Source organism: Scomber scombrus, chromosome 1, assembly GCF_963691925.1.
Source record: "Scomber scombrus chromosome 1, fScoSco1.1, whole genome shotgun sequence".
Classification (NCBI taxonomy): Eukaryota; Metazoa; Chordata; class Actinopteri; order Scombriformes; family Scombridae; genus Scomber; species Scomber scombrus.
In genome coordinates, this window is record NC_084970.1 from 13,266,358 (window position 1) to 13,291,831 (window position 25,474).

The following is a 25,474-nucleotide window of genomic DNA, read 5'->3' on the forward strand; positions in this document are numbered from 1 at the left end:
TCTACTCTTTTGATTGTTTGCTGCTTTTCACCTTCTGTCTGTCTTCCCTTCCTCCTCACTCCTTTCCCCGAATGCTGTCTTTTCCCCTTCCTCTCCTCTCCACTTCCTTTTCCTCGCCTCACTCTCACTTCGCCTCTCTGTCTCTCTCACTCTCTTCCTTATCAGGAGGGTGGCGGCTGCCTGGGTAATGAGGATCAGTGTTGTTTTAAATATGAAATGGTGAGGGGGGCCTGGCGGAGTGGAATCAATAAGAGCCATTACCTCTCCTCTCTAATGATGTGGCCACCCCCTCCTCTCCTCTCTACTTACACCACCCCTTGTCTCAGTCCATTTCTACCCGCTAGCCGATATCGGATGGGAGGAGGTTATGTATTAACGAATCCCAAGGGCAATGTGCCTCGCCGCCAATTACCCAGTGAAAAATGACCCTTTCTTGGACGTGTGTGTGCGTGTTTGCCTGCAGATGTGTGTGAATGTGCTGGGTGGAGAAGTTGACGTGGACCAGCTGGTGTCACACAGTTGTGGACAGCTATGCTTCCTTTATCTGTCCGTCTGTCCTACACACAAACACACACACTTATTTAACTGTGGCTGTTCATTGTGACTGATTATGACATTTTTTTCTTTGTTTACTCAGTTTTTTGGAGTCTGTGTAGGTGCAGGGAATTATTCAGCTTAAGAGGACTACAGGATTTCTGTTGTTACCACACACTTGGGAAAGTCTGTCTTTCTGGTGGTGACCAGTTTTGCATAATAGGCTACAACATAACTATGACCAACAGAAAGAGCATACTTCAGACACGGACATCAGTTAGCCATCTGTCAATAGTTGTATTTCTGTAATATATAATAAATAACCAGTCTGTTATTAATTTCTGCTAATTTGCTGCCCTTTACAGTTTTGCTCCATAAGTCATCCTCAAAATAACTGTTCTTCAAGACTGCCAATGAGCCAGGACTTTCAATTTGTCACATTGCCTCCAAGGAAAGTAGTGTACTGGAGGAGGAACATTGTTGGCAAAATGTGAAAAGGACAAAATACCAGTCTCCTGCAAAATATGTTCACAGTGAACAATTATGCAGTTGTGATTGTATCAAATGCCAACCTTGAGTGCCAGTTATGGAAATAATGTGTCAATTGTTCAGTGTAATGAAGTATAAAGATGTGGAGCAGAGGTGCCCAACCAGTCGACCAGTCGATTGCAGACTGCTTCCCAGTCTATTGCAAGAAATGTAAGACAGATATTGCAGACTTATAGAAACGTTTTTCAGTATTTCCCTGTGCACACTCTCTTTTTCACCATCATATACTGATAAACTAAATACAACGGTAATAACACACTTTTCATGTAACCAATATGGTAATAAACAAATCAGTAGCAAATCAGTTTCCGCTGTGCATGCAGGATTGTTGCTAGACACGTTACGTTACTAGGGACTCGCTGTTACAGTGGAGAAGTTGAGAACGTGTTGCAAAGTAAAACACATTTCATTCAGACTGGGAGGAGGATTATCTTTTTATATATTCAAATTTGAAGTTCATCTGTCTTATTGCAATGCAAGCGTGACCTTATCGAAGAAAGGCAATTCGGAGCGGCATTTCAAGACTGTGCACAAAAGCTACGATGCAGATTTCATGGCTAAATCAGCTCTACGCACCTTAAAAGTCCAGGAACTGAAGGTGAGTGTGCTTTCTCTTACGTACATGAAAATAATGAATTCCAAGTACAGATCTACATTGACTGATGACCACCTTGTTGCCTGCTTAAGGCTTGCAACCATAGACTGTATATAAGAAATGGATGTAACATCCACCAGTAGTATCGGATCTGAGCAGCGCCATCTTGAAAATTTCAGGTGCATGCCGGGAAAAATAAAAACACGGATTCTACTTATATGGGCATCAGGAGGGGCATGAGGCGCCCTCCTGAACCTGTGAACCAATCAACCTGTCAATCACGACGTAGCCACGCCCTAATGCATACCCTGCTTTATAAAATCAGGGAGGCCAAAATTTCACAAATCACTGAGGTTAGAAATCAAGTGAGAAGTTGGTGAATTCTCCATTGACTTGTATAGAGACGGAAGTCCTTTTGACACCAAAACGGTCGCCCACTGGTGGCCTTTTGATAGAATGCAGTTTTAAGTTACTTCCGCGTTGGCCTCATTTCAGAGGACCGGAACTCCCCGCCTGCACCTACTGCCCTGACTATGAGAAACTAGCTGCCTCTTCCCAGTGCCAAAGGTCCTAGCCTACTAAGGTAGAGAAATAACTTTATTGTCACTTTTCAAGCTAGAACTAGGCTGTTTTATCTGGATTAGCATTGAGTAATGGCTGTGACTTTCTACTGGACTGGTGGATCTCGGCACACTGGCAAATTTAAAAGTAGATCTTGGTTCAAAAAAGGTTGGACACCCTATGTTATTGTAAAGGAAATTCTAGTGAACGTTGAAAACAGAGTGTGTGATAAGAAAAAAAGAAAAAAAGAAACAAAATCAAATTACTATTGTTTGTTTTCGTAGCCTCTTGTGCTTGCCAATCAGAACAGAGTTGTGACATCGAGAGGGGAGCCTTAAATAGACAGGAACTAAAACGGCCTGTTTCAGACAGAGGCTGAACTGAGCACTGCATAAAGGGCCAGTATAAGATATATAAGGAGGTTTTTGACTGTAAATAATACAAAGGTATTACAGAAGAGCCCCATAATACAAATACAGACCATAAGGAGGTTTTTGACTGTAAATAATACAATGGTATTACAGAAGAGCCCCATAATACAAATACAGACTTCGAAATGTGCCTGATATATCCTCTTTAATCATACCTTAACCATTCTTTAGTTGAAGAATAGATAAGATTGGTACTGAAAATAAAAAAAAAATGTTGTCAGTGAATGTAATCTGGGGTTTGCAGAAACATCCATTTGCAACATTTTGCAAGGTGAATGGCTTTACTTATCAGTCCCAACAGAAAAATACACACATTTAAGATTATGCTTTGTAAACCTTGGTTCATGCGAACATATAGCTTCTACTGAGGGACTTTAAAGGATATGGCTGGCAATTTTCTACAGTACGGATTACGGTAATTTGTTTAGAAACAGCTCAAAAGACTAATAACAGCGATTACATTTTCATCTCCCTAAGAGAACATTTCCTGTAAGGCTGATGCCACTGCACCTACGTGGAACAACAGAGATCTACGGCACAGAGGAATAAGAAATATCAGGCTTTGGATACACGCACAATATTTGTAAAAGGATGAATTCATTGTTGGTTTGGCTGTATATATGACATTTGTTGACAATCAGAAAAATCTAGAAAATTGCCAGCTATATCCTTTAAGGTGTTTTCAGACTGAGCGGTTGCTGCTGCCGCCTCCATTAATTTTAGTGCAAACATGACGTCAGCCGTGTCACTAAGGTCAGAGCAACGGCAAGAAAAATGCACCTGCTAACACAACGGTGCATACTCTTTGCTTTGAGTATCTATTTTAAAAAAACATACTGTCGACTCTTGGACCACCTTGATCTAACATCAGATGTCAGTCATAAATCTCGCTCAGGGTTTTAGAATACTCTCAACTCTGTGGTCCATTTCATGGTCTGCTATCCTTCTGTGTCTGTGTATTGTAATGTTGAGTTGTCAAGTTGAGATGCCTGTTACCACATCTCTGTTTAACAGAGTTACATTGCCTCTCTAGTTGCCCGGTGTCTCCGCCACACACACACATGCACATGCACATGCACACAATGAAATTATTGCCAGTCTCAAGTGTATCTTTTCTGTCCATTTAGCTGTTTCTATGTGGGAAGTGCTTGGTGCTGATATACAGCACTTTGAGCTCTGATTGAATTACACTGATGGGAACATCAATTACAGAGCATGGTACCAGAAAAAAAATTTAACCGAGCACCTCAGATCACATCACACTCTGCAGTGCTCTTATGGTTCCCAAAATAAAATGTACTGGAATCATAGTACATTTACAGGTAAATACACAACAGTCTTTTTTTTAATTGCAAGGTGTGAATTCCAGGAATTTAGTTAAAGATGATGTCAGTGTCGAAATAGAAAATCACTATTTGTAAACATTTTCATATACAGTAACACAACTTAGGTTTATGTATTACCTACAAAAATCTATTTCCATATAGTCTGTATCTTTATAGCATATAGCATCTAATCGTTCCCTTGTTTTGCTCCTCAGTAATAATACAAATAAATAAGTATACATATTAACAATCATGCAGTATAATTGTCCTAAAGCTTTAAAGTTTCTTATTCTATTGTACCCTTGAAATTGTATATATAGTAGACAGTAATTTTTCAAATAAATAATACCATAGTACCGAAGAACGTCAGTAGTAGTACCCTATTTTTTGTCCCATGCCAGAGGTATTTCTCTACGGATGCAATGTCAGTCCACCACATATCTTGACAATCATCACATGGATTGCTATGTAATTTTTGGTCCCTAGAGGATAAATCTTACTAATGTTGGGGAACCCTGAGTTTTCCTCTGGCACACTGGTAGTTCAGAGTGAAATATCTCAACTACCTGATGGAATGCAAAAATTGACATCATGTATTCAAGGTCCCTTGAAGATAGTTCTCTGACTTTTCTTCTTGCGCTATCAGCGGCGACGTTGTCATATTACTCAACATCTCCTTGATGGATTGGCGCAAAAATTTAATTTGCTGGTTATCAATAATTACACTCACCCAATGTATCTCCAGTTTCCTCAACTCAGTCTGCAAGGAAATTATATTGCTGTATAGACCTTTGATAATTCATTACAAAACCAGTGCAGTTTCTTGTGAGGATGCTTTTTTTTACACAAAGAATTATTGAAAAGGTTTTGAAAATGTTCTGATTACAATATCCAAATTCAGTATTTTAAATGAAAATTGCTTAAATCTTAAAATCTTCTTTAATTATTCTGACAGTTATGAAGGTGATATAATGGACCATTCATCATGTAAAAATAGTTAGATGTACTCTTCAACAAAAATGTTTAACATTTGACAGTATATACTGTGTTTTTTCAGGTTGATTGGCTTTATATTTTAACCAACAGGGCAGCAAAGGGATCTTGTTTCTCTAATTTCATTCAGTTGTTTTTTGAACAATAATCACTTATTTTACAATGTTAATTAGAGATATGGCTGTGGTCACAAGTGAATAATGGATTTGTGAAATATATAAATGCTATAAAAATGGTAATACTGTGAAATTATTATAATTAAATATAGCACTACACAGGCAAACTCACTGCCAGAGAATGTGATCACTTCCACCAGCACAAGTTACACACAATACAATAGTGCACTTATTGTAAATTATAATGACATCTACACCTGTAACACATGAATGGATAATGTTAGTTAGAGTGACTATGCAGCTCCACCAAATTTCTGGCAGATGGATAGCGCATCTTTGTGTGTAGAGTCAAAACACAGAATTTGGCAGGTGTAGTGTTTTGTTTTGTCTGTGTTCATTTCATTGTTGGCTCACTGCAATTATTGCTTCTCTCAGAGGCCTTCTGCAATTCATGGTTTCATGTACAGTGGGATGAATGTGTGTGTGTGTGTGTGTGTGTGTGTGTGTGTGTGTGTGTGTGTGTGTGTGTGTGTGTGTGTGTGTGTGTGTGTGTGTGTGTGTGTTTGTGTGTGTGTGTGTGTGTGTGTGTGTGTGTGTGTGTGTGTGTGTGTGTGTGTGTGTGTGTGTGTGTGTGTGTGTGTGTGGGGCTGCCACCCAAGGTTGTTCCTACAACATGTTGTCTTTTGAGATTCATTGCCTTAAGCAGCGATGATATGCTCTCAGCAAGACATGCCAAGACTGCTGGCTGTAGTCCAAGATGAGGAGCAAAAAAAGAAGGGAAGGAACAGAAAGAGACAGATACTTGAGCCAGATCCCATGATTTTGTCTACTCCGAATAAAAGATTAATTTGAATTGAGAGTGCTAAGTAATTAGTGAGTGTCTTGATTCTGTTTAGGAATGTCAGATGAAAACCCAGGATGTTTACTGCTCTCTGTTGCCCAGAAATGATTGAAGGGCACAAATGTTACCACCATGTTAAAACAATCTGCGTCTTCTAAAAACGTTGTTCTCAGTAATCATGATAATGATTCAGTTGAAAAAACAAAACAATTTGCTAAATACACCTGCCCTATCCACGTTAATAACCGACATCATTCATTCCTCACTGACTTCTGGTGTTGTCCCAGCATCACTAAAGACTGCTGCAATAACACCAACACTCAAGAAACCTGGCACTGATCCGAATGATTTGAACAACTTCCGACCCATCTCAAACCTGCCATTTCTCTCCAAAATTCTGGAAAGAACTGTTGCAGCCCAGCTCCACACCCACCTATCCGACAATAAACTCTATGAACAATTTCAGTCTGGCTTCCGTCCCCTTCACAGCACCGAGACAGCACTAGTGAAAATCACCAATGACCTCCTGATGGCATCTGACTCTGGACTTCTCTCCATTCTGGTTCTCCTCGACCTGAGCGCAGCTTTTGACACTGTCTCCCACCAAATCCTCCTGGACAGGTTATCCTCCATTGGAATCACTGACATCCCTCTGGCCTGGTTCCGATCATATCTCTCTGGCCGCACACAGTTTGTTCAACTTAAGAACCTGAGATCCGGCTCCTCCCCAGTCTCTAGTGGTGTTCCCCAGGGCTCTGTCCTTGGCCCCCTCCTGTTCATTATTTATCTTCTACCTCTTGGTCATATTCTCAGGAAATTTGACATTCAATTCCATTGTTACGCTGATGATACCCAACTCTATCTTTCCACTAAGCCTTCTTCCACTCTGCCACCCATCGCCCTATCGGATTGCTTACTGGAAATTAAATCATGGCTCTCACTCAACTTTCTTAAACTCAACGGCGAAAAAACTGAGGTCCTCCTCATTGGTACCAGATCTACCCTAGCAACACTCAACACTTTCTCCATGTCCATCGACAATTCCACTGTTCCTACATCGCATCAGGTAAAGAGCCTGGGTGTTATCCTGGACAGCACATTATCTTTCGAAGCCCACATCAATAACGTTACTCGGACTGCATACTTCCATCTACGGAACATCAACCGTCTCCGTCCCTCACTTTCACCAACCTGCACCGCTATCCTGGTAAACACCCTGATCACATCCCGTCTGGACTACTGTAACGCTCTCCTCTTTGGTCTTCCGCGGAAATCTCTTCACAAACTCCAGCTGGTACAGAACGCAGCCGCCTGTATCATTACCAGAACCCCCTCTATTGAACACATCACTCCTTCCCTGCAGCAACTTCATTGGCTTCCTATCAAATCCCGCATTGACTTTAAGATTCTACTCCTCACTTACAAGATCCTTCACAACCTGGCACCATCATATCTCTCGGAACTTATTCACATCTACACACCCTCCCGAACTCTCCGATCCTCCTCCGCCAACCAGCTCTTTGCCCCATCTGCCAACTTAACTACCATGGGGTCAAGAGCTTTCAGCCGATTTGCCCCCCGCCTTTGGAACTCTCTCCCACCAGACATTTGCACTTCGGACTCTGTTTCCACCTTTAAATCCCGCCTGAAAACGCATCTATTCAGAGTGGCATACTCTGTCTCACACTAACTATGCAATCATGTTCTTGCTTATTTGTTGCACTGATGCACTTTATAGTCACATTCATATTTATTTCTTTATCTTTGCACTAAAATTTACCTGATTTTTATTGTTTGATGTACTGTTGTCGTGTTTTTGTGCCTTGTAAGGTGTCCTTGAGTGCTTTGAAAGGCGCCTTTAAATAAAATGCATTATTAAATAGATCTTTCTGGTTGTTACAATATGAATAAAGAGCAAATTCACCTCAAACAAATGAACAAATTCCATTTCTTATGCTGCTGAAAGCACCATCAATGTCCCATTTTATTTAAGAGAACCTTTGGCCTCAAATAGTTATCTCAAAGTTCGTAGGATGATGCCATCATACAAGTAACGGTTTTGCAAGTGCCCTGATGCAATAGAAATTATTTGGAAAATTTTAATTCAACATATTTCAAACTATCATGTGGGATTAATTAACAGTTCTTGTATCAGCAGTATTAATCACTCTGTGTAGAAGGCATTCAGAGTACAGTAACACAGACCACTTTGAAGCTTAACATCAGAGGCTTCAATGGTCTGCACATGAGACAGACACCAATATACTGCGTATGACCGCAGGGTTGCTGGTTCTAATCCCTCACAGACAATCCAGGAAAATGAAGAGAAAATGTTCTCTACTGCCTCGGCTACTGATGTGCCCTTGAGCAAAGCACACAACCTGCAGAATCCAGTGCAGACAAGACCAAACAGAAACTTAGGCTACTAAAGCCAACAATTAATGAAGAACTGAAGTTGTTACCTTGGAAATAACACAGGACAAATAACAGGTCACACAATTATTATATTTGATGTCAGAAAAATGCAAACATAATATATGAAACATATAATTAGATAAATAAATAATTAGATACAATAATGTTAACACAAACTTAATAATGAGAGATACATATTTACATACCCATGGTCTCTCTAATATCCCACACTCTGTGGGATATTAACCTTGCATTAGGTACTGAGATTATGCTGCTAAATGGATTAAAACAACATGGTATTTAGTAATATGCCAGAAGGACTTTTCAATACACCCATTATCCTGTAACTGTGAAATCCACCAACTCAATGCTTCAAGTTGACAAAAGCAAACATTAACCAAACAGATGTCCATCTACAATTGATGCTCAAGGTTAAAAAAAAATAAAAATAAGCAGAGCTAGTCACATAATGAATGAATTGGAAAAAAAGAAAATGGACAGTTCAGTATCTCTTTGCCTTAGTGAAAGTCTGCCATATACAACAGGCAATATATTTAACCGACATATATAAATACAAATTGTCATCATCATCATTGTATCATCAAATGATACATGATTAATAAAAAGATGTTTAGCCAACATGTTTATAGAAAAGATGAGAAGTTACACATAACTGCATTATAAAGGCAATTAAATTGTATAGTCCTGTTATTCAGTGACAGGCTGCTTTCTTTTCTCTGATAATCAGCTGTCTGGTACCTTTAAGTGTCTGTTTCATTATCTGTTGCACACATGTAGCCATTGCTCTGTGATAAGCCAACATCTCTCATGCTGACGGCAGAAATACATGGGCCCCTTAGGACACTGATTTCAGACCCTGTCACCACACACCACATGCACAATACACGCGCACGTGCTTCCTAATAGCGGTGATGAGATGAAACACGCCCCACTGTGGCCACGTTGGGAAGCACAACTCTCTCTCTCTCTCTCTCTCTCTCTCTCTCTCTCTCTCTCTCTCTCTCTCTCTCTCTCTCTCTCTCTCTCTCTCTCACACACACACACACACACACACACACACACAAACACACAGAGTGAGAGAGGAGGGGAGAGAGAGAGAGAATGTGCATGCCGGGTTGTTAAACAGTCAGTCTATTTTTGCTGTCATAAATAATTGGTCCACGGGGAAGGGTGCTGGTTGTGGTGTTAAGGGCTCCTCCATTAGGCCCAAAAACTTTCGAAGCGCCTTTCATTTCTAATTGGCACCGACGATTGGTGGCAGAGCAGCTGGCGAACTCCAACAAAGAGTCGACAACAGAGAAAAACACGAAAACCACTGCTGCCCCTTTGGCTCTTAAAGACATCCTGTGGCCCCCCAAACGAGTTGAAACCCTGTTTCAATGCAGGCGCACAGTGAATGGGAGAGCGGGAGGGGGAACGGAGAGAGGGGAGCAATGCTGTTCTTTTGACAACCTGTTCAGTGTGGAGCTGTGAGGCTTGGCTTGAGCGCATCTATGTGTAAGCCTCTGTCCTTCCTCCCCTCCTTCTCTCCAGCGCTCCATCTCTCTCTCTCTCTCTCTCTCTCTCTCTCTCTCTCTCTCTCTCTCTCTCTCTCTCCCTCTCTCTCTCTCTCCCTCTCTCACTTCACAGACAGGGGCGGTCGTTCTCAGTCTGCGCACATATTCCACTTGGCCAGCATCACTTGGAGTCCACAGACACAGCGCTGATTGAACGAGCGGAGGGGAGCTCATTTTCAGAGCGCATGATTGTGTTATAGGGGCTTCACTAGACTGTCACCGGTCAGACGCAGAGAGAGAGAGAGTAAGAGTGAGAAAAAGAGAGAGAGAGAGGGAGTGAGAGAGAGAGAGAGAGAGAGAGAGAAGGGGAGACAGTAAAGCCACTTCAACCACGCCTTTAATAGTAATAGTCCAAAAACATAAGAGACAGTTTCTGTTGGATTTTGCCAAACTAAGCTTGCTTGAGATTTTTTTTGTACTCAAAGGGAAAGCGTTTTATTTTCATCTTGGTGAAGAGGCACTCTGGAATCCAGCAGCGGTGACATTCCGCTGCCCGCGTCTCCGTGCGTAAAATAAAAGTTTAACACACCAAGGAGATTATTTGAGAGCACAGGGAGCCCGGAAAACTATCCATCATACTCTCCGGGAATTGTAAAGCTGATACCGGACGCCCAGTGATAGAGGATATATAACTTTTCAACACATTTGTGGAAAGAAACGGAGGCGGGTTCGTTAAGGAGAGCTGTGGAATTCTCTTCGCGGATCCGGGAGGAGTGCGCTCAGCGCTGAGTAGCGGACTGACCCAAAGGACGGCACCTCGGAGACAAGGTAGACAGGCGGCGGGGGTTACATGCCAGCACAGATACTAGACCTGCATTTTTATTCCTGTCAGGGTTGTATGGTGTATATTTAGTTTGAATCTTTTCTGTGTGCGTTTTTAAGGATGAATGTGGAAAACTGGGAATGTCTAAAAATACAGACTGTTTAATTGTCGCTCTCAGAATCTAAGTTGATCACTCTTGCTCTAATTACAGTTATTATTCTCTATTTGTGACACTCACATTTTGGATATACCCACCCGCCTTTCTTTAATTTGCATAAGTGATATCTCTCCAGCCAATATAACGATCTACCAGACTACATGTCAGTATGAGCAAGTCTAATACAGTGCATCCTGACATTAACTCGGGGTATTAACTCAAATGCACTGTATAATGAAACTTTGATCACTGCCGCGCTGTAGGCTATAATGCAACCTGTCAATGCAACCGGCTCAGTCATTACAGAAATGTGAGGGCAGATGTCAAAAAGGGAAATCCTCATTTGGTGAGAAGAGTCATAGTCCATTAAGTTCTCTGGTTGCAGCTGCTTTGAATCATTTTCTTTCAGGTTTTCCACAGGTTAGGGATTCAAAAATACATTATACAACGGCAATTATGGTGTTTAAAAAAAAAGAAAAGAAAAGAGGATGCCACAGATATAAATGAAAAGTGCATTTTTTCTTCCACTGGACCTATCACCCCGATAATTATATTGATCTGAAGTAAAGGCGGTGTGCGTGTCTGTGGGTGTTCGGGGTGTCAAGTGCATGACCCCACTTGTTGTAGCTAATCCTCTGAGAATGTACTACTGCAGTTTTAGTTTTCTCTGTTGCCCTGGCTCTCTCTCCACCTCGGTGAGGAGAAGACAGTGGACGTTTAGCCGGGCTAAACAGCGGACAACTACAATCCTGTAAATCTCCAATTCTATAACACACACACACACACACACACACCACACACACACACACACACACACACACACACACACACACACACACACACACACACACACACACACACACACACACACACACACACACACACACAGCCCCGCTTGTAAGATTCCTATAATCCATGATTTGTGATTGAATTACCCGCCCTTTAAATTGAATGGAATGATGTAGGCTGTGCAGCGGGGTCTAAATTGTTCTGTAATATTATTTTCACGGCTTAAGAGGACATAGACAAACAAAAAAAGAGAGAATGAAAACAATTGAAACACACCCAAAGGCTTAAAGTACCTCTTATTTCTTTTTGTTAACAATCACTCAGCTGTCGCCTCTTGTTTATCACATGAATTTGCAGGCTGTTCCCCTCAGTGCGCCCTGTTCTCACCCCCTCTCCTCATCCTCCTCTTCCTCCTCTCTCTGTCTCTCTGGTCTCTCTTAGGTTATGACGGAACTGAGCTGAACATGGAGCTTTTCTGGATTTTGTTATTTTCTGGCGTCTATCCTCTTACCTGGGGCCAAGGAGTTTACGGTAAGAACGCGATATTTACAAATGCATCGATGTAATTACATCGATATAGTTCTTTATTAGTGCCGGCTGACTGAGCTCCACTGCAGCAGCTTCATGTTCATTTGTTCAATTATTAGTCCATAACCCTAATTGAGGAGTATCTCCGTGCCACACAGTGTCCGCGTTTCAGTGCGCACTAATATGAGGCAGTATAATAACTGGTGTTTAAACTACTGAGAGAATAGCTTCAGGGAGATCGACAGCAAATTAACTTGAAGGGGAGATATTACCTCTTAGAAGTCACTAGAGGCAGCTGCAAACCTCCAGCCAGTGGTAATAGAGGGAAAACCCACCTACTGTAAATCCAGCCTAATTCCATTTTTAGGCTGACATAAATCTCTTACAGTGAAAATTCACACCATGCATCACAAGAAATAGCCGGATTAGTGTGATTAAACTTTAAATTATTGTTTAAGGGGTTATGTGAAGCACTGAATGGGGGTCATATTTGGCCACAGTCTCACTTACAGTATTACTACAGTATGTCCCATGCTTACTGAATCACCTGCACGCACACAGACACACAACAGGTTTCCACAGGCGGAGGAGGAGCAGGGAGAGAAGGAGAGCTCTCTTAAATGTAGCTCTTCTTTGTCAGGTTAAACAGGACAGTCACACTGTGCTTTTGAGGATAAAGCGGAGATTTGTCCCCTCTTAAAGCGGTCTCACTGTACTACAGAGGCTCAGTTTCTTCTGCTACAGGCGCCCGGCCAGATATGCGTCCTGTCCCTTCAGGCAGGGCAAACACACAAGCCGATCTGTCAGCTTTGATACTTTGATTTTGATGTTTGAAGGCATGTGGCAGCCATTGAAAACAAGGTCTGTTTAGTCATAGTCGTATAGAGTGCTGTTGTCATAAGCAATCCTGCAGTCGGCCGTCACACACACACAGAAATGCAGACAATCTGTTATTTGCTGAAGCATATGGGCCCATGTAAGAGTCCTTGCTAACTAATCATGCTTGTATCACTCTTATACTTAACAATGCTGTTCTTACATGACAATCATGAAATCTTATAGTCATAATATATGTTTTGTTGCTTGCTATACAATGCACAGACATTATGACGCCCACACCTGCAGACAGAGCAGTGTCTAAGTACTGTGACAGTGCTGGATGAGGTCACAAAGTATGGACATTATTTTTTCCACTGTTTGTACAAAATGTCAAACATAGTCTTACAATAAAAAATGGATGTATATGAGTTTTAGTAGTATCACTACTTATCTGGAGTCCTTTTTTATCTGCAGGTATAGGCCTCACCCACTTTGATAAAGCAGGATTTACAGTATATTTGGAACACACTGTTATGTTTGTTCCAAAAAAATTTCAGCATACATATATTAGCTATTTTGGAATGCAACATTATTAAAATATGTAATATTATTAGCTTATTAATTGCTTTCCACGCATGCGATCATTTTGTAGGTGCTTTTTCATTAAGTTGTCTTCTGATGTGACTTTTCTGATCTAGTTGTGCTGTCCTGCAGAAGGCTCTCATCTCCAGTTTGCCCTTATTCATTCTTGTCCTCATTTTTTCCCCCTCGTAACTATGAAACAGTATTTGGTTCTCTACAGGGTGTTGCGCTGATTGTCATGAAAAATGTGTGCTTCTGTGCCTCATGGGCTCTGTCACAAATATGCAGTGGGTCAAAGCAGATGAAATTCCAGTGGTAGAGTCTGTAATTTGGAGTGATTCAAATACAAATAAACAGATATTTTTTTGCTTTTTTCTCCCTAGTGTTGTGGGGTGTTTGTCTTATTTGTGACAGCAGCCTTTCAGTCTCTGCTGAGGGAAAAGAAGTCCTAAAGCTTTGTGGGAATCGTACTGGCAAGCAATCACAGGGCCACGGATTCCCGGGTGGCTCGTGTTGTGGTGGTGCTCAGCTGTGTGTACCTGTGTAACATTTTTTTATGTAGGTAAATCGTCATCACTTAAAAGAGTCATTCAGAAAGAACAAATCGTTCCACAATTTTCACAATTGCAGTAAACAACAGGAAGAGGGAAGATCGGGAAAAGAGCCAATGAGTTTGGCACTCTCGCTCGCTGTGTATGCAGATATGCATAAAATGGTTTCCCTCACTTTAGAATTGTTTAGCACTTGCTCTAGCAGACAGATGCGACTCACCGTCCATCGGGAGTCGAACAGTGTAAGCGTGCCTGATTGATGTCAGTGCTTTGGATCGCTGCGAGATTCATTTGTGTTTGGATGCGTGCGTTTTCGTCAGCGCATGCCTGTGAGTCTGTGCGTGCAGGTGTTTGTGATCGTGTATGTGCCTGAGATCATGTTTGTGAACTCGCAATCCTGTGAGTTTGTGTGTTTGTGCGAGTGGGATGTGTCTGTGCCGCAGACACACTTTTCTTCCCTCTGCAACAGTTTGCTGGCTCAGCAGGGACTTGTGGATCAGTCACTGTTTCTCTTGCAGCAGTGTAGTATTGATTGTGCTTCTGTGAATTTTGATAGGCTGTCATAAAGCTTGTAACACCTGTCTGTCAAATAGCAACTGGACAGACAAGTGCACCAAGGAAATTCAATGCTGTGTTTCAATGGGAAGAAAAAATCTGCACACCAAATATTTTTCTCACTTTAATATTTGCTCTACAAATTTATTAAAGTAGTTGTATAATACATCAGTACATAATTAGTCTTCTCCTCTTCTCTGGGTTTATTTGGGATGCGCTTTATATATGCATCTCCACACGCTGATCGCAAACATCCCTGCATACTTTTCAGTTATTTTCAACTTTCATTTAATCTGGATAGACTGTAATCCCAGGCATTGCAGGCATAATGTGGCATTCACATGCGCCGACTCTCAACATTACTTAAGGATTAGGAGAGGTTTCAGACAACTTCAAGACGGTCTCGCAGGATGTGACTCCTCATCTGAAGGACTCGACAGTTCCAACATCAACAGAGACTTAGTGTACCAGAAATGTGTCTCTCTGTCTTTGTGGTACTGCATCACGCTCTGTGAAGCAACATAGTTCGCAGGGACACCAAAGTATTGATTGCTTGACAAAGTCACACTAAACCATTAGCTGTCAATGTAGAAGGAATCTAGACTGCATTAGCCTGCAATATGATGCCTCATTATGTGCTTGTTAACGGGAAATTTAATGAACTAAAATCAATGATTTCGTTTTCGTTTTTTTTCAAGCAAGGCTCTTGCAGCAGCAGGAAAGTTGAGGCCTTGCCACCAGCCATAGAACAAAGCACCACAAGAGAGGCAGAAAGTTAAAAAGTTTAATATACCCAAATTGTGCACAAATTTAACATCACTTTGAAGATGTTGCCCAAGGAAGTATGAAAGACTTGAAATACATCGCTAGTGTTTTGTTTGCAGTCTATGTGTGTGTAGATGAACCACCAACATTTGAGCATTGTCTTAACATCCAGCTTTACTCTCTCCAGTACTTAAGCATGCCATGGCACATGGGTTGAAAGCCAGTGACCTAGAAAGAGATCATTCCAGGTTTACTGGCCAGGCCACTCACTCCCCAGTGACTTTAACTCTTCCTCTCCCCACATCAGCACTTTTTGTTTGTGTCCCTTTTATGTCTCTCGCTGCTGAGTTTATTTGGGATGCTGAATATTGCCCTTTTCTAATAAGCATCCATAATTTATTGGTGGCTCTGAGGCAGTGGAGAAGGGAAGGGGAGGGGATGGGAGATGGTGATAGGAAGAGACCGAAGTATTAAGCTAGAGATGATGATGATCTTTTTACCTCCCACAATCTGACACCTACTATTCCCTTCCTACTCTTTACCTCTTTGCTTTATTTTTCTTTTCTCTCTCTCTCTCTCTCATATTTGCGCGCGCGCGCGCACACACACACACACACACACACACACACACACACACACACACACACACCACACACACACACACACACACACACACACACACACACACACACACACACACACACCACAGTCACAAACCTCCCTTTGCTTCCAATTGCACCCTCTCTGTGATGTGTAATGTCAGCGATTGTTGAGTGACCTTTCCTTCTGTATAATGTTTAATTAAAAACCTTGGAATTTAATTAATGGTACTCAAACTGTTTTTCCAACTGTCTAAATGAAAAGGAGATAGATAGATAGATAGATAGATAGATAGATAGATAGATAGATAGATAGATAGATAGATAGATAGATAGATAGATAGATAGATAGATAGATAGATAGATAGATAGATAGATAGATCAATTTCACCAGTGTTAACCACAAGTAACAATTAAAATGAAGGTGTAAACTACTTCGACTACTTGTCAGAAGGGGAAAGGAGGGTATCTGCCTGCACAATATACAGTTTTACTGTCCTCCTTTTTGTCTCCTGTCCCTCCCTCTCTTTATGTCTGTCTCCATTCATCTTTGTCAGTCTCTCTGATCCCATCTCTTCTGCTAAAAATTTTAGTGCACATTGAGCTTTGATTATGTCCTCTTGCTCCCGTTTTTCTCTCTCGCTAACTAGGTTCACCGTGGTCCATTGTTGACTTAATATTAGAATGGTCATACCTTGTAGACACTCACACCTCATGTGTAACATCCTTGCTTTGATGCCTATCCAGCTCATTCTTTGCCACTTTTTCATCCTTGATCCTCTCCTCTCCTCTCCTCTCCTCTCCTCTCCTCTCCTCTCCTCTCCTCTCCTCTCCTCTCCTCTCCTCTCCTCTCCTCTCCTCTCCTCTCCCCTCCCCTCCCCTCCCCTCCTCTCCTCTCCTCTCCTCTCCTCTCCTCTCCTCTCCTCTCCTCTCCTCACCTCTCCTTCTGTATGGCTGGCTGGATATTAAAGCCTGACAACATTTCTATTAACCCACAGGTCAGCAGCAGAGCCATAGGCCTATGGTCACAGTGATATGTTGACTGTGGTTTACACTAGCGTTACTACCTGGGGCTGAAGGATAAGAATGTTCAGATGACGTGTTGGGAGGTCTGATTTATCACCTTGCCTCTCACCAGTTACACTCTGAGCCCGGGGTGGGCACAAGGTAGCTGGTGGAGATGGGCAGTCTGGCACATGGGGGCCCTGAATGAGGTGATATAGTCATATATCACCTTAGAAAGCTTAAGTCTACATGTGATATATGTATATACATGTATTTGCACCAAGGTGTAAGTTGTCTTCCTGCCTCTTGCATTCATCTTATTAGGTAATGTTGTCCAGGTGCACAAACTGGTTTAAAGGACAGTTAATTTTACTTTTTTGTGCAGATAGGGAGGCAGAGATGAACAAACATTCAAGGGTACACAGGGCAGAAGGCTTTACAGAGTTTTTAAACACAGCGAGGAATATAATTTGAGTTGTAAGAGGTGAAATTTGATTAAATTATACAAAGAAATCTGATGGATGATATTGTTAGTGACATTTATCTTACTTCCTCTCTCTCCCCTTAACTAAAAGCTCCTTTTAGTCCACACTGTGAAGCAATTTTGTTCCCAGCATTGCGAGTGTGTATAAATAAATATGACAGACTACTTACGATGATTATCTACATTCCCTGAAAATGTTTCCGTTTTTCCAAGTCAGGCTAGAGGAAATCAAAGATTGAAATTTGATGAGGAGGAGTGAAATCTTGACTGCAGGCTCTTCCTGCATCTATGCAAAGTGCTGAGGAGTTCTCTGCTTTGTAGCACCAACAGAATTATTAACATTTTTCCTCACACATCATAATGTAAACCTCCCTCTCTCTGTTCATTTGTATTTCTTTCTTACTGACTTTGTAGTTCACTCACTCCCTCTCTCTTGAATGATGATGTTTCTTTTCAAGTAGTTCACATCCACACACTCACACAATTAAGAGCTACCACACAATTTCCACACGCACACACAGACATGCACGTGTTCAAACATCGTTCACTGCATTTACCTTTCACTGAACTCATAGATCATTACCTCACTCTCCTCCGCTGTCATCTCTCTGCACCAGGATGTTAGTCAGTGGCATCACACACAGCTATTTGGATGAGAGTGGTCCAGAGCATAACAGGACGACGTGGGTGCCCTGTGGGTATGAAGGACTGTCAAAGAAACTTCACTTTTCTCCTCTGTACTCCTGTCACTCTGTCAGACATTATCAAGCACCTCTTACCGGCTCAGCTTCAGGAGAGGAAATACGTATGTGTGTCAGTGTTTGTGTTTTTGTGCACCATTTTGGGGAAAGCATAGCATCTTAGTATTTGAACACAGTGTACTGTAGTAGAGGCTAAAATAACAAACATGTTGTGGTGTAGCTCTGTTTTGTTATCTTTGCATTAGGATTTCTATGGGCATGGTGCCTGATAAGAAATAAGGCCTATAGTGTGTGTGTGTGTGTGTGTGCGTGTGTGTGTGTTTGTGTGTGTGTGCATATAAGTGTGCGTTAGCATGCATGGACGTGAGAAGGAGGGAACATTTGGCATCTAACTTATTCATGAAAGCGACAGGACGGTTGTGAACAGCAGGGAGAACATGACTTACATCAGAGACCGTCTGCCTCCTCCTGCACTTCTCTCACACTGTCACTCTCTTTCTTCTTCACTTCCTTTATTTTCACCTCCCTTTCCTTTGTCTTCAGCAGTTATTTCTTTCTTCGTTCTTTTTTTTCTTTTCTTTTTTTTTGTTAAAACCTTTATGTAAATGTTTTACCTTGCTTAATTTTGCAAGTCTACTCTAACAAGTTAACCCTAAAATCTAACCCTGATAGGGCATATTGTTGTTATAACTTTAAAGCCACAATGTAAATAATTTTTATTACAACATCTCTCAAACTGCTCTGATGGAGATTTTGCCTATAGATAAATGAGGCAATTCCAATGAAAACATGTTGTTGCTTTCATCATTGCGTTGCTGTATGCCACAGTGTGTTTTTCTATCCTACCACAAGGGGCGACTGAGGTTGGAGCAGTCCTACAGCAATTCCTTTAAAAATCACCTCCACCCATTTTTAAGATACATAAAATATTCTTTTTGGACTTTTTCCACAAAAAATTTACATAGTCACAATCCTGCTTACATGTAAATGTCTTCAGTTTATGTTTCTTTTAAGTTACAATGTGGTCTGTTTGGTATAAATCTCTTCAGAGAGCTTTAAAATATTTGCAAATATTTGTTTTGTTTACCCACCACAAACAAATGGTGTAGGTTTAGAGAATGTGCACAGTGCCATACATACAGGCGGGTGTTCTCAGTAGCTGTTGTGCCTTCTGCTGACACCTATTGATCTGTCACTTCATAGAAAACCTGCACACAGCCACTGACTGCCTGGGAACACCTTATCATAAAGATTTGCTATGACTTTAAGAGTGGCAGGAAGCACACACACTGCTAAAACCACACTTTTCAAGGCTGCTCCTCCCACATATGTTCTCCCTTTCCCTTTGGTGTGCGCCAAAAACCTCCAAAAAACAACAAAACAACCGCAGCACCCGTAGTTGGTATGTGTCCAACTAAACTTTCTGACAGCAGGAAAGGATCAACACAAGAAATCTGTCTTCTACTCCTACACACATCTGGTCTTAATAATTCAGTTATGCGTGCTGCTTGGAGATCTTGCCCTCTTCCTCTCTTGCTCTCACTCTCTCAAACTTGCTCTCCTTCAGTGTCAAACGGTCCTCCCCCTTCTTCCTCCTTCTCATTCTCCTCCTCCTCCCCTACTTTAGTAAAAATTTTCCGGCCCCTTTAAATATTTGAAATTTTAGCCTACTACCCTCACACTTTCCCCGGTTCCTCAATGCATCTCAGTTGTCTCAGATATATCCGACAGATCTGTCAGATATGTTGAAAAGTCCCCATGATGTCGGTGTAGCAATTTACCTGCCACCAGCTACACATCCTGATCCCTATCCTCCTCATTCTCATTCTGTCTTTCCCCATCTACTAAACTTTTACATGTCAAGAGAGATGTTCCTGTCATCTTCCTCTCTTCATCTCTCCTCTCTCTGATCCTCTTTTCCTTTGAAACCATCCATATAACTTCCCTAAACCATCAAATAAAATGTGTCCATTCTCTACTTTCCATCCTCTTTCCACCCTAATACTCTTCATTCATCCAAGTGCTAACCCTTCCCCTTTAAAAAGATTCAACCTTTAACTCTCCTCATCTTCACTTCTGCCCCCCTTCCTCTACCCTCCCTACCCTCCTCTTTCTTAACACCCGGTACCTCTTTCCTCCAAAGCCCTGTCATCTTCTCGCTATCATCCGCCGATTCAGTGGCAAGCATCCACCCACCTCTCCACTTACTGCATATATAGAACATTGCACACACTGTCATTGAAAGCTGCAGACAAGCTTTGGGAAGCAGTGGGCTGAAACTGGGGTGCAAGGAGACAGCCGGGTTAGCACAAACCTCAGGAAATGAGGGCAGAGGGAAAGGTGAATCATGAGGAAAGGGGGTTTTATTTGTGGTGAAAGTAGCAAAAACAAACAGGAAACTGAAATTCAACAATTATTTTGATGGTGAATGAAATGTAATGTTTTTTACGGTGTATTATTTAGATACATGTGCTGTTTTAAGCCCAGCAGGAACTTGTTATCAAAAGAAGAATAAGGATAAATTGACTGTATTTATATGCAAATGATAGCTAAACCTTGCTGGCCAGTTTGCATAGGGTCTAGCTGAGTTATCATGACACAGAAGTTCCCAAACTTTGTTTGACTGATATACCCACAGGTCAACTAAAAGTGGCTATTGTGACAATTATTTTTCACACAAGGCATAGTGATTCTAGACTTGATCTCTTTTTTTCAGCAGGTTTGGTCAGTTTTGACATTTTAATGATCTATTCATTACTGTTATCTATCTTTTTTGACTTCTCTGCATCCTTGTTAACTAGTTTTCATACACTCTCATTCGCAGCGAATGGTGTCACCTGATTTGGTTAAGCCTATTGCAGCTGGTAATTGGTGACAGTAAAGCTAAACATTTGCCTCGGGTTTTGTAATCATATTTGTGTGTTTATTTTCCACCTAAACACTAATATGTGGACATATATTTTCTTTACCATGTAATAATTTCCATGTGTACAATTTACCTGATTTATTACCTTCTGGTGGCTGCAAAAGTACATCTTGGTGGTTGGGAATCACTTGTAATTGTTAGAAGTCACTATAGTACCAGGAAATATCAGGGTGAACACATCAGTGTTGTAATATGTTGTTATGGGAGAACAGATGTTGCAGCCTTTTCTAATCAAAAAATTGTGAGATTGAGTTGATGAGATCCTTAATTCTTTGAAAATGTAAAATGTAAAAAAAGGAGCTCAAAAGCTTGTGGAAACATGTTCTATGAGGAAAGATAAAACCAAATTAGATCTGCTATTTCCAGGTGTATGTGTGAGAATATTATTTCAAACTCAATTACTATGATGCCTGTGGCTCAGGACACGTTATGCTGCATAAAAATGAATTCCTCCAGACATTCTTTTTTGAGATGGAGGTGTTGTTAAATATTAAAAGATAATGCTCCAGGTAGTTTCAGGAAAATTTCACACTGCCATTCAAATTCTTTTTGTGGGGATGCCACCACACTCTGACCACCTGGTGCGCCATCCTAGACGCACATAACCATTTTGTGAAAAGAGGATCACACTTAGAAATATATAATTCGCTTGATGTAGTTGTTTATCTGTCACAGAACTTTTTTGGCTATCCGGCCATCAGTGAGTAAAATGAAGGAATTCCTTACTAAAAAACTTTATGTGATTCCACTCTATGTAATGTTTTTCTATGTGACTGCAACACCACAGTGATGAGTAATTAGGCCCACCAGGCAATCTACCTGACCCCTTTAAATACGGTGTGTGACCCTCTTTTCACAAAACACTTTAATGGAGAGAAATCCATGATACACATGGTAGTATTTTGATATGTCAACTGATAACATGAACATGTAGCCATAAAACAGACAGAAGTTTTGACACCTCTGCGGTTGTGATGTACATATTTTACACACATTTGAGGATGTGAAGTGATTTAGAAAGAAGTTACATCATTTTGTGTATGTGAAACTGAAGATGACAGTTTCTCTGAAATAGATCACCTTATTTATTTATCAACATCACCTCACCACCTCAGGCATTAACACATCTGTGTGATGCTGATGAAATGTTTGAGTTTTGACATTCAATAGAGATGACTTGGATCTGGAGACAGGAGAGAAAGCACACACGGCACAGCGAAAGGCTCATATTAAAAAACTGGGAGAGACACAGTGAGAGTGACATTGAAAAGGGCAGGGCCAGATACAGAGCTGCTAAAAGAAGAAAGGCTTCCCTAGAGACAGACAGCTAGACCGACAAGTGTTTCAGAAAATGAGAAAGAAACAGAAAGAACGAGTCAGTGCAGAAGAACGAGAGAAAGTGGGAATGAGGGTGTGACCTAAACTTTATTTGCCTTAACCCAAACCAAATATTCAAAAAGTTTACTTTGCAGCATTTTTACATTTGATTTTGTGTGTGTGTGTGTGTGTGTGTGTGTGTGTGTGTGTGTGTGTGTGTGTGTGTGTGTGTGTGTGTGTGTGTGTGTGTCCGTCCGTCCGTACCATTGTGCATTGCTGAGCTTGATGGAGTTATCCATATTCTTTGTTGCAATTTACCACCAAACTGAGGGAGAATTCATGAAAAATAGTTGAGGGTTCAACTTGCATATCCATTATTTTATTACTGATTCATCTGCTGATTATTTTCTTAATTAATCCATGAATAATATGGTCCATAAACTGGACAAGAAGAATGTATATTACAATTGTTAACTGCTCATGGTGACATCTCGTAAGAGAATGTAAGAGAACCAGCAAATATTCACCTGTTAGAAGCCAAAATCAGTGACATATTTGATTTTAAAAAATGACTTTATTATCAAAATTGTTTCTGACTACATTTTTGTTGGTCAATTAATAAGCTAATCATTTCAGCTCTAATTTCAGTATTTGTGTATTTATCATTTAGTTAAGTCCAGCATGAGTTATACTGGACATTTTGCTTAAGATAAATCTGCAAGTCCTACAGTCCTCTGGCATTCTCGTGTATTGGTCACAAGTATTTGTTTCTTTTGATTAGCTGAATGTGTCAAAATTAACATGACAGGAAATGATAACTCCAGGGTTGGTTTATGAGCTACTGGTACAACAATAGGGAAAAACAGGTCAATTATAACACAAAAGTCAAACTGCACTACATGCCTTGAATCAGTCGTTTTCCTGAAGTAGATTGTCACTCCTTTTGGCCACCGTGGTTAATCAGTGTGATCTAAGTTTGAGTGGCATTGGTCTAATTTTCCCAACAAGCCAAGCTAAAGGATTAAATGTTCAAATGCTTCAAACATCGCACACACTAATACACCACTTTGGACCTGAAAGGGCTTGCAGAGTTTGAAGAAGCTACTTCTGAGACTTAGCTGTGAGATATTCAAAGGTTGTAGCATGAAAATGTTTCAGTGATTGGTGCTGGCTTTACTTTTTATCAGACTCTAACCATCCTCATCTTCTCCTTTTTCACCAGGAGTTTTTCGCAGTATATTCTCTGATAGGACAGCATTCCCTTTCTCTCTTTCATTATACTGTTTCTCACCTTTAAGGACACACAAGAGACTAGAAGTGCATGTGGCAGCACAGATGGTGCTGACTTGTCCCCATAAAAACATTTTCTCTGCTTTTTTTCTTTTCTTTGTTTTTCCACATCATGATTACTGTACTTGCAACCAGCTTTCTCCTGTGCTGTATATTCTTTAACTTTCATTCTGTCTTGCTATTCAAAGTCTTCATCCATTTCAGCTTCATTCTTCATTCCCCCTTGTTTTTTAATCTTTCTTCCTCGCCTTCTCTATTCTCGCCTGCAGCACCCTGCAATGCAAACACAACCTGTTCTGAGGGGAAGTGAATTATTGAAACCGCTGCTGCCATTCCCTCTGTGCAGGAGTGGGCCTCAAAGGAAGGAGGGAGAGAAAGGAGGGAAGAATGAGGGTGGATGAAAGAAATGGAGAGGATGAATTTGTCAGGACGAAGGCAGGGAGGTTTCAGGGTGCAGAGAATCAGATAAACTTGTGATGAACTTGTTTACTCCTTGTCTACATGGAACTGTGTTTACAGTGGGACAATGTGGTGAGGTGTGTGTGTGTGTGTGTGGTTGCCTCTGCATCCATACAGTACATTTTTTTCAGCGTATCAGATGTCAGACATTCTGGCAAACTGGACTTTTCTTCAAGGGGCAAACTAAATATTTTGTTAATCTTTCTCTAACCTTAATTATGTGTGTTTATTGTTTTATTTTTTTCATTTGCAGCCATTACTTTGCATGCTATGTGCATAGTCCTGTCAAGCCAGAATTGTTGTTTACCAGCTAACATAATGACACAGCTACACCAAAACCCATTATTCTGATCGGATAGAAGGTTTTAGTAATGGAAATATACATGACTAAAATCACAAGCGGGAAAACTGGGGTCAGTTAACTAAAGTGCGATCAACTCAGCTACTCATCTTGTTTATGAAATTAGGACCTGTGACACTTCTTCAAGATGTAAGTGTGTTCAGCATACAAAATAGTGAGCAAAAGCACCTGTGTGCAAAGTCATGCAGTCTTGTGAATACATTGAAAACTGTATTTAATTCAGTAGAGCAGGAGTCAAAACTAAGATACTTTACAGGCTAAGTGGTTGAGTAGTTGAGGAAATTGGAACATGGTAAAATGGCTTTATAAGAACAATGATATTGTACTGGTTGCCAGTGCACTTCTTCATCTGGAAGTCTTTTTCACATGAGTAAAGCTGGTGGGTCTCTCTAACTGGCCCACACAAGACCTGTCCAGGCACTTTACATTATGAAGCTACCGGGCTTATTCACAGAAGGTGCGTAATGGATGTGTATGACCCGTGTATCCCCCTCTTTGTTTTAGCACCCATGTCATGAGGAGGTGCTAGTAGCTATGTACTATTGTTGGGGTGAACCACAGAGCAAAGGTGTGCATGCAGCTCATGCATTTACAGCAGTTGTTGCATCATCTACTCTGTATCTCTTTGCACAGCCTGGACTTCTAAAGTGCACTCGACAGAAACACACTGACGAGAGAGAGATGGATAAATCCTATGCTTGCCTAAAGATAGTCCAGAAATAATGGAATGAAACACCAGCTGAAAAATAACACTGAACAAATGAATAAAGCTGTCAAAGCTGACAACTTAAAGGTCACTGATATAGATACAGTTACATTAACATTACTATTAGAACATTGAAATAAATGAGGTTGTTGTTTCAGCCTGATGCTTCAGCAACAAGTT

At 41.0% G+C, this 25,474-nt stretch overlaps 2 protein-coding genes across 2 annotated transcripts in view; both read left to right on the plus strand.

Moving 5' to 3' along the window:
* Positions 1–6,840: 6,840 nt before the first annotated feature.
* On the plus strand, positions 6,841–7,617 carry LOC133982015 (uncharacterized; the record flags this gene model as incomplete). Its single annotated transcript, XM_062420909.1, has 1 exon — positions 6,841–7,617. A coding segment is annotated over one exon (777 nt), but the record flags the coding sequence as incomplete, so codon positions are not given.
* Positions 7,618–10,701: 3,084 nt separating this feature from the next.
* Positions 10,702–25,474, plus strand: part of LOC133978514 (MAM domain-containing glycosylphosphatidylinositol anchor protein 1) — a 175,894-nt gene continuing 161,121 nt past the window's right edge. The window contains exons 1-2 of the mRNA XM_062416775.1: positions 10,702–10,705; positions 12,088–12,177. Coding sequence (XP_062272759.1) covers positions 12,111–12,177 — 67 coding nt within the window. The 5' untranslated portion in view covers positions 10,702–10,705; positions 12,088–12,110. The remainder of the gene's footprint in view (positions 10,706–12,087; positions 12,178–25,474) is intronic.